This window comes from Coregonus clupeaformis, unplaced genomic scaffold (assembly GCF_020615455.1).
Source record: "Coregonus clupeaformis isolate EN_2021a unplaced genomic scaffold, ASM2061545v1 scaf0663, whole genome shotgun sequence".
Lineage (NCBI taxonomy): Eukaryota > Metazoa > Chordata > Actinopteri > Salmoniformes > Salmonidae > Coregonus > Coregonus clupeaformis.
Genome location: NW_025534118.1, coordinates 121,195 through 132,215, shown reverse-complemented (window position 1 = coordinate 132,215; position 11,021 = coordinate 121,195). Strand labels below are relative to the sequence as shown.

At 41.4% G+C, this 11,021-nt stretch overlaps 1 protein-coding gene across 1 annotated transcript; it reads right to left on the bottom strand.

Annotated features, from left to right (window-relative positions):
* Window positions 1-1,665: 1,665 nt before the first annotated feature.
* Window positions 1,666-9,681, bottom strand: LOC121546329 (gastrula zinc finger protein XlCGF57.1). The gene is made up of 2 exons (XM_041857528.2): window positions 9,590-9,681; window positions 1,666-3,873 (listed from the first exon to the last, which is right to left on the bottom strand). The coding sequence occupies exon 2, from the start codon at window positions 3,767-3,769 to the stop codon at window positions 2,501-2,503; it is 1,269 nt and encodes a 422-aa protein (XP_041713462.1). The 5' UTR covers window positions 3,770-3,873; window positions 9,590-9,681; the 3' UTR covers window positions 1,666-2,500.
* Between the last annotated feature and the right edge of the window lie 1,340 nt (window positions 9,682-11,021).

The following is an 11,021-nucleotide window of genomic DNA, read 5'->3' as shown; positions in this document are numbered from 1 at the left end:
TGGATTAAATGTCATGAAAATCAATTTTTGTTAAATTTTCGAGAGGAATCACCCCAATAGCTTTCTAATAGCTACATTCATGTGGCATACAGACTGTGACTTTCTAGCAAACATTCCTTTCTCAAGTACCGTAGTTAATGTTTCCTCTTTCAGAACCTGTTCATAATCCACTTCCCTGCCGGTGACAAGCATACCCATAACATGATGCTGCCACCACAATACTTTAAAATACAAAAGGGATCAACATTATGGGTAATGTGAACAAGGCTTAGATTCCATTGTTCTTGGGAAACCAGGCCCAGACTGATTACCGCTGGAATCCGTGTACCGAAACAGAATGTAAACTCGCAAGACTTCCGGATGGTTGTACGAGGTTAAGTAACCTTTGTAATGGCAGGCAAAAAAATACGCATACATATCTGTTTTACAATTTAGAAATGGAAGCACTTTATGTATCTAGTCCTCCCATTTGAAGGTGTCATGAGTATTTGGACAAAATCACTTATGTGTATTAAAATAGTCAAAGGTTTAGTACTTGGTCCTATATTACTAGCATGCAAAGACTACATCAAGCATGTGACTCTACAAACTTGTTGGATGCATTTGCAGTTTGTTTTAGTTGTGTTTCTGATTATTTTGTGCCCAACAGAAATAAATGGTAAATAATGTATTGTTTAATTTTGGAGTCACTTTTATTGTAAATAAGAATAGAATATGTTTCTAAACACTTTTACATTAATGTGGATGCTACCATGGTTACAGATCATGCTGAACAAATCGTGAATAATGGTGAGTGAAAATTACAGAGCCACAAAGATCATACCCTCAAAACATGCTAACCTCTCACCATTACCAATAACAGGGGATCCCCAAGACAAAGTCTTACCCTGCTACTGAACGGACAAGTATAGTGTTTGTAACGCAAGATGTAGAGGAGCCTGTCTCTCATCAGAGATGGCATTTCTTTTGGGAGATAGCAAAACATGAACTTTTCATTCGAGACAAGATAAATATAAATGGTACAAAGATCATAGCCCCAAGACATGCTAACCTCTCACCATTACCAATAACAGGGGATCCCCAAGACATGCTAACCTCTCACCATTACCAATAACAGGGGATCCCCAAGACATGCTAACCTCTCACCATTACCAATAACAGGGGATCCCCAAGACATGCTAGGGTCTATAAGGGTTTAAGGCCTGGTACTATTCAGCACTTTCACTTAACAATATGTTCATTTGTATAAAATATTTTTGATTGATTGATGATCTAATTCATCATTAATTACTATATAATTGCTTTAACCTTTACATTTTTACTCCATTACTGTGATCATTACCATATGTCATGTGTTACTTGCGGTTACTGTTCCACATGTTATCTGTTCCACATTAACTGTTCCACATGTTATCTGTTCCACATATTAAATGTTGTAGTAGCCTAAACCTATCGATGTTACATTGACCTGGGTGAATGGAATATGAATGACAGTCATCCAATATGCTGTAATAGAAATAAGGCCATGCTCATAAAAAATAATAATCCTCATCTTAAACAGCACCGACCGCCACTGCCTTAGACTGTATATTATACTTACAGTATAGCCTACCTGTAAAGCACCAGAAATAATGAACCTTCAACCCTCCATAATAAAGTGAGACAGGAGACTGAGCTTGGTAATTGAAATACAATATGTTTATTCATTTTTGGTTATTTTCTGCCATTTAGAAGTTTTTGTTGCAGATATTTGTGACTAAATTGCATTTTATTTTTTTAACTTTAGGAAGAAAAAAAAGATTATAGAAATCCTACTAGAAGATATTAGCTATGGATATGATGTCTGTGATTACTGAGGATTCTCTATGGACAGATATTAGCAATGGATTCCATAACGGCAAATGCAAATACAACTTCACTGAATTGTCCGTTGTGGCCGCGTCCTCTGGAAAATCATCTGGATGTCTGCTGCTGAAGGTCTGCTGTTATAGAAGTATTGCAGTCCCAAACAGACAGCTGTTTAGTGGAAATACTGAAAATGACAAACCATGTCCCCTAATCACCAATTAAATCAATACAGTTTCTGTAAAACTGCATTTTCTCTGCAGTGCTGCCTTTTTGGTGATTCCTGAAATATTGATATGTTCACAATAAACCGTTATCAAACCAGCTTTATTTCAATAAACAATATTCAAACAACTCCAGAACATGGTAAAGCTTCTCTCCAGTACGAGTAAGCTGGTGTTTCTTTACGTCTCCTATGTGACTGAACCTTTTCCTCAAACAGAGCAGTGGTACGGTTACTCTACTGTGCGAGTTAAATGGTGTCTACAAATTTGATGACTGACTGAAGCTTTCCACACAGGAAGCAGGTACCACACTCCTTTGCAAGTTATTTTTCCCCCTCTTTATTTAACCAGGTAAGTTTTTGTTAGTTATAATTAGTTGGTGTTTTTTGGAAATATTAACTGGTGAAACTATCCCCACATTGATAGTAGAGTTAAGGCTTCTCCCCTGTGAGCAAGCTGGTGTCTTCAGATCTGATGACACAGCTTTTCTCCTGATGTTTCTTCAAAGTTGATGATTGACTGAAACTCTTCCCACAATGAAAGCAGTTGTATGGCTTCTCTCCTGTGTGAATTAACTGGTGTGTCTTTAGGTGGTGTAACTGACTGACACTCTTCCCACAATACGAACAGCAGTAAGGCTTCTCTACTGTGTGGGTTAGCTGGTGTCTCTTTAGGTTTCCCACCAGACTGAAACTATTTCCACACTGAGCGCAGTGGTAAGGTTTCTCTCCTGTGTGCGTTATCTGATGTTTCTTCAAAGTTGATGAATGACCAAAATTCTTCCCACACTGATGGCATGGGAACTTCTTCTCCCCTGTGTGAGTTATCTGATGTTTCTTCAGCGTTGATGACTGGCTGAAACTCTTCCCACACTGGGAGCAGTGGAACAGCTTTCCTCCAGTGTGAATTAGCTGGTGTTTCTTTAGAAAATATAAACTGGTGAAACTATCCCCACAATGAGAGCAGTGGTAAGGCTTCTCTTCTGTGTGAGTTATCTGGTGTGCCTTCAGTTCACATAACCTGGTGAAACTCTTCCCACATTGAGAGCAGAGGTAAGGCTTCTCTCCTGTGTGAGTTAGATTGTGTTTTTTCAGAGTTGATAACTGACTGAAACGTGTTCCACATTGGGAGCAGTGGTAAGGCTTCTCTCCTGTGTGAGTTCTCTGGTGTGAATTTAAGTCTCTTGGATGTCTGAAATCCTTCCCACACTGACAGCAGTGGTATGGCTTCTCTCCTGTGTGAATTAACTGGTGTGTATTTAGGTTGGCTAACTGACGGAAACTCTTTCCACAATGAGAGCAGAGGTATGGCTTCTCTCCTGTGTGAGTTAGGTGGTGTTTTCTCAGAGTTGATAACTGACTGAAACGTGTTCCACATTGGGAGCAGTGGTAAGGCTTCTCTCCTGTGTGAGTTCTCTGGTGTGTCTTTAGTTGGTCTGAATGACTGCAACCCTTCCCACAAACAGAGCAGTGGTATGGCTTCTCTCCTGTATGAGTTATCTGGTGCGTCTTGAGTTTGCTTGGTGTTTCACATATCTTCCCACATTGATCACACGGGTATGTCGTAATCCTTTTTTGAGTCTGTTTTGATTTGAGGTGAGTTGGACATAAAATGCTGCCTCTGCAATCTGAGCAGGGGTGGGGCCTACAAGTGTGCCTTCTCAACTCCTCTGGCTCATAGAAACTAGTGAAGCAGTCCATGCAATGGTGATTTTTCTGTCTTGAGTTCCTCTGTCTGTGTTGTTTATGGTTTCCTGATGCTGTGGAACTGGGCTCACTGTCTGAACCTGGGTTGGAGGTCTCTCCTGTGGGAATATGAACAGATATGGGGTTAGAATCAGGAAAAACATTGAAATGGTCTTTATAAGACTTGTTTAAAAGGCCCAATGCAGCCGTTCATAATATCAATATCAAATAATTTATTGGGTAACATTTAGGTACCTTACTTTAATCCACTTAACAAAAATATAAATGCAACAATTTCAAAAATTGAAAAACATTCATTAGGCCCTAATCTATGGATTTCACATGACTGGAAATACAGATACCTTTTAAAAAAGGTAGGGGCATGGATCAGAAAACCAGTCAGTATCTGGTGTGACCACCATTTGCCCAACTTCCCATAAAGTTGATTAGGCTGTTGATTGTGGCCTGTGGAACGTTGTCCCACTCCTCTTCAATGGCTGTGCGAAGTTGCTGGATATTGGCGGGAACTGGAACACGCTGTCATACATGTCGATCCAGAGCATCCCAAAACATGCTCAATGGGTGACATGTCTGGTGAGTATGCAGGCCATGGAAGAACTGGGACATTTTCAGCATCCAGGAATTGTGTACAGATCCTTGCATTATGAGGTGATGGCGGTGGATGAATGGCACGATAATGGGCCTCAGGATCACGTCACGGTATCTCTGTGCATTCATATTGCCATCGATAAAATGCAATCGTGTTCATTGTCCGTAGCTTATACCTGCCCATACCATAACCCCACCGCCATCATTGGCACTCTGTTCACAAAGTTTACATCAGCAAAGCGCTCGCCCACACGACGCCATACACGCCGTCTGCCATCTGTCCATTACAGTTTAAACCAGGATTAATCCGTGAAGAGCACACTTCTCCAGCATGCCAGAGGCCATTGAAGATGAGCATTTGCCCACTGAAGTCGGTTACGACGTCGAACTGCAGTCAGGTCAAGACCTTGGTGAGGATGACGAGCACGCAGATGAGCTTCACTGAGACGGTTTCTGACAGTTCGTGCAGAAATTCTTCAGTTGTGCAAACCCACAGTTTCATCAGCTGCCCAGGTGGCTGGTCTCAGACAATCCCGCAGGTGAAGAAGCCGGATGTGGAGGTCCTGTGCTGGCGTGGTTACACGTGGTCTGCGGTTGTGAGGCCGGTTGAACGTACTGCCAAATTCTTTAAAACTATGTTGGAGGCGGCTTATGGAGGAGAAATGAAACATTAAAATATCTGGCAACAGCTCTGGTGGACATTCGTGCAGTCAACATGCCAATTGCACGCTCCCTCCAAACTTGAGACATCTGTTGCATTACCATGGAAAGCCTAAACTCCCACCCATGCAAGCCTATTGATTAGAAGGTCCTGTGTTAATTGTATTTTCAACCAGCAACTATCGGGAAATAACTGATTAGAAATCACACGTTTACAGTGTTAGTTTCATCAGCAGTGGTACAACATGATATAAAACACAGGAAAAACATTATTTTGCCTACACTCTTTACAGCTAGAATCCTCAATTAAACCAATGACAAAGAACCACCAGATCTCTGATTCGGTACAAATCTGAGGGATGGGCTTTGAGAAATGTAACCACTCTCAAATTAATAGACAGATCTAAAGATGCAAGGACTGATCATCCATGATATCAACATGATAGTTTTAACCATGTTTTGTGCCTATACAGTGTTTGGTTACAAACATTGGAGTAAAACAAGCTTATATGTTGGTTCTGATGGAGAACGACCGTTGAACTACAGTGAAGGAAAAAAGTATTTGATCCCTTGCTGATTTTGTACATTTGCCCACTGACAAAGACATGATCAGTCTATAATTTTAATGGTAGGTTTATTTGAACAGTGAGAGACAGAATAACAACAAAAATATCCAGAAAAATGCACGTCAAAAATGTTATAAATTGATTTGCATTTTAAATGAGGGAAATAAGTATTTGACCCCTCTGCAAAACATGACTTAGTACTTGGTGGCAAAACCCTTGTTGGCAATCACAGAGGTCAGACGTTTCTTGTAGTTGGCCACCAGGTTTGCACACATCTCAGGAGGGATTTTGTCCCACTCCTCTTTGCAGATCTTCTTCAAGTCATTAAGGTTTCGAGGCTGACGTTTGGCAACTCGAACCTTCAGCTCCCTCCACAGATGTTCTATGGGATTAAGGTCTGGAGACTGGCTAGGCCACTCCAGGACCTTAATGTGCTTCTTCTTGAGCCTCTCCTTTGATGCCTTGGCCGTGTGTTTTGGGTCATTGTCATGCTGGAATACCCATCCACGACCCATTTTCAATGCCCTGGCTGAGGGAAGGAGGTTCTCACCCAAGATTTGATGGTACATGGCCCCGTCCATCGTCCCTTTGATGCGGTGAAGTTGTCCTGTACCCTTAGCAGAAAAACAACCCCAAAGCATAATGTTTCCACCTCCATGTTTGACGGTGGGGATGGTGTTCTTGGGGTCATAGGCAGCATTCCTCCTCCTCCAAACACGGCGAGTTGAGTTGATGCCAAAGAGCTCGATTTTGGTCTCATCTGACCACAACACTTTCACCCAGTTCTCTGAATCATTCAGATGTTCATTGGCAAACTTCAGACGGGCCTGTATATGTGCTTTCTTGAGCAGGGGGACCTTGCGAGCGCTGCAGGATTTCAGTCCTTCACGGCGTAGTGTGTTACCAATTGTTTTCTTGGTGACTATGGTCCCAGCTGCCTTGAGATCATTGACAAGATCCTCCCGTGTAGTTCTGGGCTGATTCTTCACCGTTCTCATGATCATTGCAACTCCGAGGTGAGATCTTGCATGGAGCCCCAGGCCGAGGGAGATTGACAGTTATTTTGTGTTTCTTCCATTTGCGAATAATCGCACCAACTGTTGTCACCTTCTCACCAAGCTGCTTGCGATGGTCTTGTAGCCCATTCCAGCCTTGTGTAGGTCTACAATCTTGTCCCTGACATCCTTGGAGAGCTCTTTGGTCTTGGCCATGGTGGAGAGTTAGGAATCTGATTGATTGATTGCTTCTGTGGACAGGTGTCTTTTATACAGGTAACAAACTGAGATTAGGAGCACTCCCTTTAAGAGTGTGCTCCTAATCTCAGCTCGTTACCTGTATAAAAGACACCTGGGAGCCCGAAATCTTTCTGATTGAGAGGGGGTCAAATACTTATTTCCCTCATTAAAATGCAAATCAATTTATAACATTTTTGACATGCGTTTTTCTGGATTTTTTTGTTGTTATTCTGTCTCTCACTGTTCAAATAAACCTACCATTAAAATTATAGACTGATCATGTCTTTGTCAGTGGGCAAACGTACAAAATCAGCAGGGGATCAAATACTTTTTTCCCTCACTGTACACTCATGAGCCATTTCTAAGTTATATTCTTCAAGAATCAATGAGTACATATCATTAATTTCAAAGTCCAAAAATGGATGTAGCAACTAAGGATTGTAGATTCAAGAATGTCTACTTCCACTTTATCCCTGAAAGACAAAGGTTGGAGAGGTTGGAGCAGGGGACTTCCATACTATGGTGCCTGTGGAGCAATTGTTGTGGAGGGGTTAAGTGTCTTACTCAAGGGAACAACCGCGGGTGATGACATCTAGGATTTTATACCATCAACCTTCCAGTTGACAGCTCACTTCAACATATTTTCCAGCCAGAGTTTTGGAATCCCCTGTTGCCACCAATGCACCAACTTCTCTCCAGGACCCGGAATTCAAACGGGCAATCCTTTGGTTGGTGGCTCACCTCTCTAACCATTAGGCTACCTGCCGCCCCTTTAAACAAACAGAACCACAACAGGGTCGTTCCAGGAAAAGTGTGCATTTTGCGTCACTTTGATATTTTAAGTAGAAATTGTGCACCAATATTGCATTTAAAAAAAGCTTCTTATATTAAATGAAGTGCCCTTTAATACAGACCACAGAGAATTCAATAAATCTGAAGTGCCGAAATTTAGCATTTTGACATGTCACTCTTGTGCACCCTCAGTGACTTCTAGGAAGATTTTAACCCATCTAACACCAAAATGTATCAACATTTTAACCATCATTGTAAAGCCCTAGTGATTTTGTTGCTTTGAGAAAGTCATTTCTGAAGATTATTATTTATTTCATGTGATTAGTGATTCGTTTATGTCTCTACCTCATTTTAAGGTCAACCCTGTTACATAAACTGAACTCTTGTTTTAAGATGGTGAAACTATTCCTTTTGGAAAGATGAAGAGGGTGCTCAACCAACCTGAGTCGAGGTACAACCTAAAAAATAAATCATTGCAAAGGAAAAGGCATAACACTGGCACTTCCCTTTGAGTGATTATTCTGATGAAGGCCGAAACGTTTATCTTTAACCTTGCTTAAATAAAACAGACACTATTCCTTTTAAATATTTTTTCAAAAGAAACATTGACCATGTAATAGTTAAATCATAGTGTAAAAGCAGGTGAGCTGGTTCTACTCTTTTTGGCCATTTTCTGGTGTTTTGTGGTGGAACACTGAGTGGTTGAGCACAACACGTCAACCCTGTTACCCATACAGTGCGGTGAAAAAGTATTGGCCCCCTTTCTGATATTCTTTATTTTTGCATATTTTTTATACTGAATGTTATCAGATCTTCAACCAAAACCTAATATCAGATAAAGGGCACCTGAGTTTACAAATAAATAAAATAAGTATCAAATTTTTGGGGTTATGTAATAACAAAGACATGCAACACCCAATTCCCCTGTGTGAAAAAGTAATTGCCCCGTTACACTCAGTAACTGGTTGTGCCATCTTTTAGCTGCAATGACTGCCCCAAATCCTTCCTGTAGTTGTTGATCAGTCTCTCATGTCGCTGTGGAGGAATTCTGGCCCACTCTTGTAATGCAGAACTGCTTTAACTTTTCAAGCATGAACTGCTCTTTTCAAGTCCTGCCACAACATCTCAATTGGCGTTACAGGTTCGGGGGGTCAGAAATATTTTTGTTATTCCGCTCTCAAAATCAACTGACCTGCTGTTTGTGGGTCTTAAACGTTCCCATTAGCGCTGCATGAAACTGTCAATTTTGTGTGTTTTTTTAAGGACATGCCTCAAATATTGCCACCCCTCCCACCTCAGCACAAGTGAGCTGATGTTAGACAGGTAAATTGCCGAACCTGGCGTTAGGGCTTGAAAATGCCAGTGCTCATGTTCTTCCATTATGAAATTCCAAACTAACGTGTGTTTGACACTTGGGCCTCCTAACCACCAGCTGAAAACAGAGCCCAGAATGTAAAAGCCCCCATGCAGTATTTTTAAATCATCACTGTATGTCTAATAAATCACTGCGTGTGTTTATTTCATGAAATAACTCCAAATATATTTTTTATCATTTATTTCCCTGAGCCTCCTTTAGCCATTGAAATGCTCAGTCTGATCTTGTGGGCATGTTGATACAAATTAAAATATATTTACATACACAGCCCTGATTGGCAGACAGAGCCTACCCCGCTTACCCCTTCAATGTAGGAGGATACATATGCAAATAAAATATGACTGATCATTCATATCAGATTGTGATGCCATGATCTGGGCCAAAACCTCCATCCCACCTGAACAGGCTGAAAGTCCAGGAATTATTTTCAAAACAAGAACATCACCTTTTTAACTGCACTTCCCCTTTAACATTAGATGAAACCAAGTTACTCTTCAGAAAAAGGCACCAGATTGGTGGGAAGACTCAATAATAGTTCTGTAATCCCCTGTGGCTGCCAATGCACCAACCTCTCTCCATCCTACACAACTGAACTTACCTGGGTCAGTGTTACCATCTACTTCCTCCTCCTCTTCCCTGTTCTCCACTTCTGTTACTGCTCTCTCCTCCACCTCATCTTTGAACGCTCTCTCCTCCACCTCATCTTTGAACGCTCTCTCCTCCACCTCCTCTTTGAATGCTCTCTCCTCCACCTCCTCTTTGAATGCTCTCTCCTCCACCTCTTCTTTGAATGCTCTCTCCTCCACCTCTTCTTTGAATGCTCTCTCCTCCACCTCTTCTTTGAATGCTCTCTCCTCCACCTCTTCTTTGAATGCTCTCTCCTCCACCTCTTCTTTGAATGCTCTCTCCTCCACCTCTTCTTTGAATGCTCTCTCCTCCACCTCTTCTTTGAATGCTCTCTCCTCCACCTCTTCTTTGAATGCTCTCTCCTCCACCTCTTCTTTGAATGCTCTCTCCTCCACCTCTTCTTTGAATGCTCTCTCCTCCACCTCTTCTTTGAATGCTCTCTCCTCCACCTCTTCTTTGAATGCTCTCTCCTCCACCTCCTCTTTAATCCCTAGCTCCTCTTCTTTGACTTCTCTCTCTTCCTCCTCTTCCTCTTTGACTATCACATTGAGTTCCAGTGGTTGACTACAGTCCTCCAGCTTCACTAAGACCATCTCTGGACCCCACTGTGAGCTTCTCTGTGCTGGAAGACCACAGTAAGAACCCGGGGCCTTGGGTTCAGACATGGAAGGCTATAAATGGATTCAAAAGAGGCACAAAAAAATGTAAGGTGAGTTTCACAAACAGGGCGAGTTTCACAAAATACTGGAACAGCTTAGTTAATTAAGGATTATAACTAAATATTCCATCCACTAATACATATAGCTAGCTAGCATTGCTTTGGCGATCGTACAGCTAGCGTTAGCTATGTTGAGCTAGTTGGGTTAGCTTTAGCTTTTTACTGTCACCTTTCTCACTAGGATGAAACAATCTAGCTAGACAGCCAAATTACCAGCAAGAAGTTCGTTTGAAGCAATGGCGAACCAAAATGATATTTGATTTGTAATCTCTAAATGACCAGTTAGCTAATGATTAGCTCCTGAAATTAAATTAACAAGTTAGCTAGCCAGCCTTCGATAACCAACAGCCTAGCTAACTAGCCATGCTAACTTACTAGCTAAGGGTTGCCAATAGATTTATGCCATTTTAAAGATTGACAATTCACACATCACATAGTTGACATTGTTGTCTTAATAACACATAACGGTATAATTCACAACTGCGTCGTTAAGATAACCTTGCTTGGTATGTCAGATAGACAGATAGCTAGTTAGCTCGGGTAGCTATTTTAATGGCCAGTAAGCAAGCTAGCTAACGTTAGCTCAAATGGCTATTGTTTACACATGATGACGTGAACAAATAATCCGACTACTAATGTTTATTCATAGAAGTTACAGAATATGTTAGAAATCTTGATTTTACCT

Bases quoted from the DNA above. Each gene is read 5' to 3' on its own strand.
- LOC121546329 (XM_041857528.2), bottom strand. From the start codon at position 3,769: ATGGACTGCTTCACTAGTTTCTATGAGCCAGAGGAGTTGAGAAGGCAC.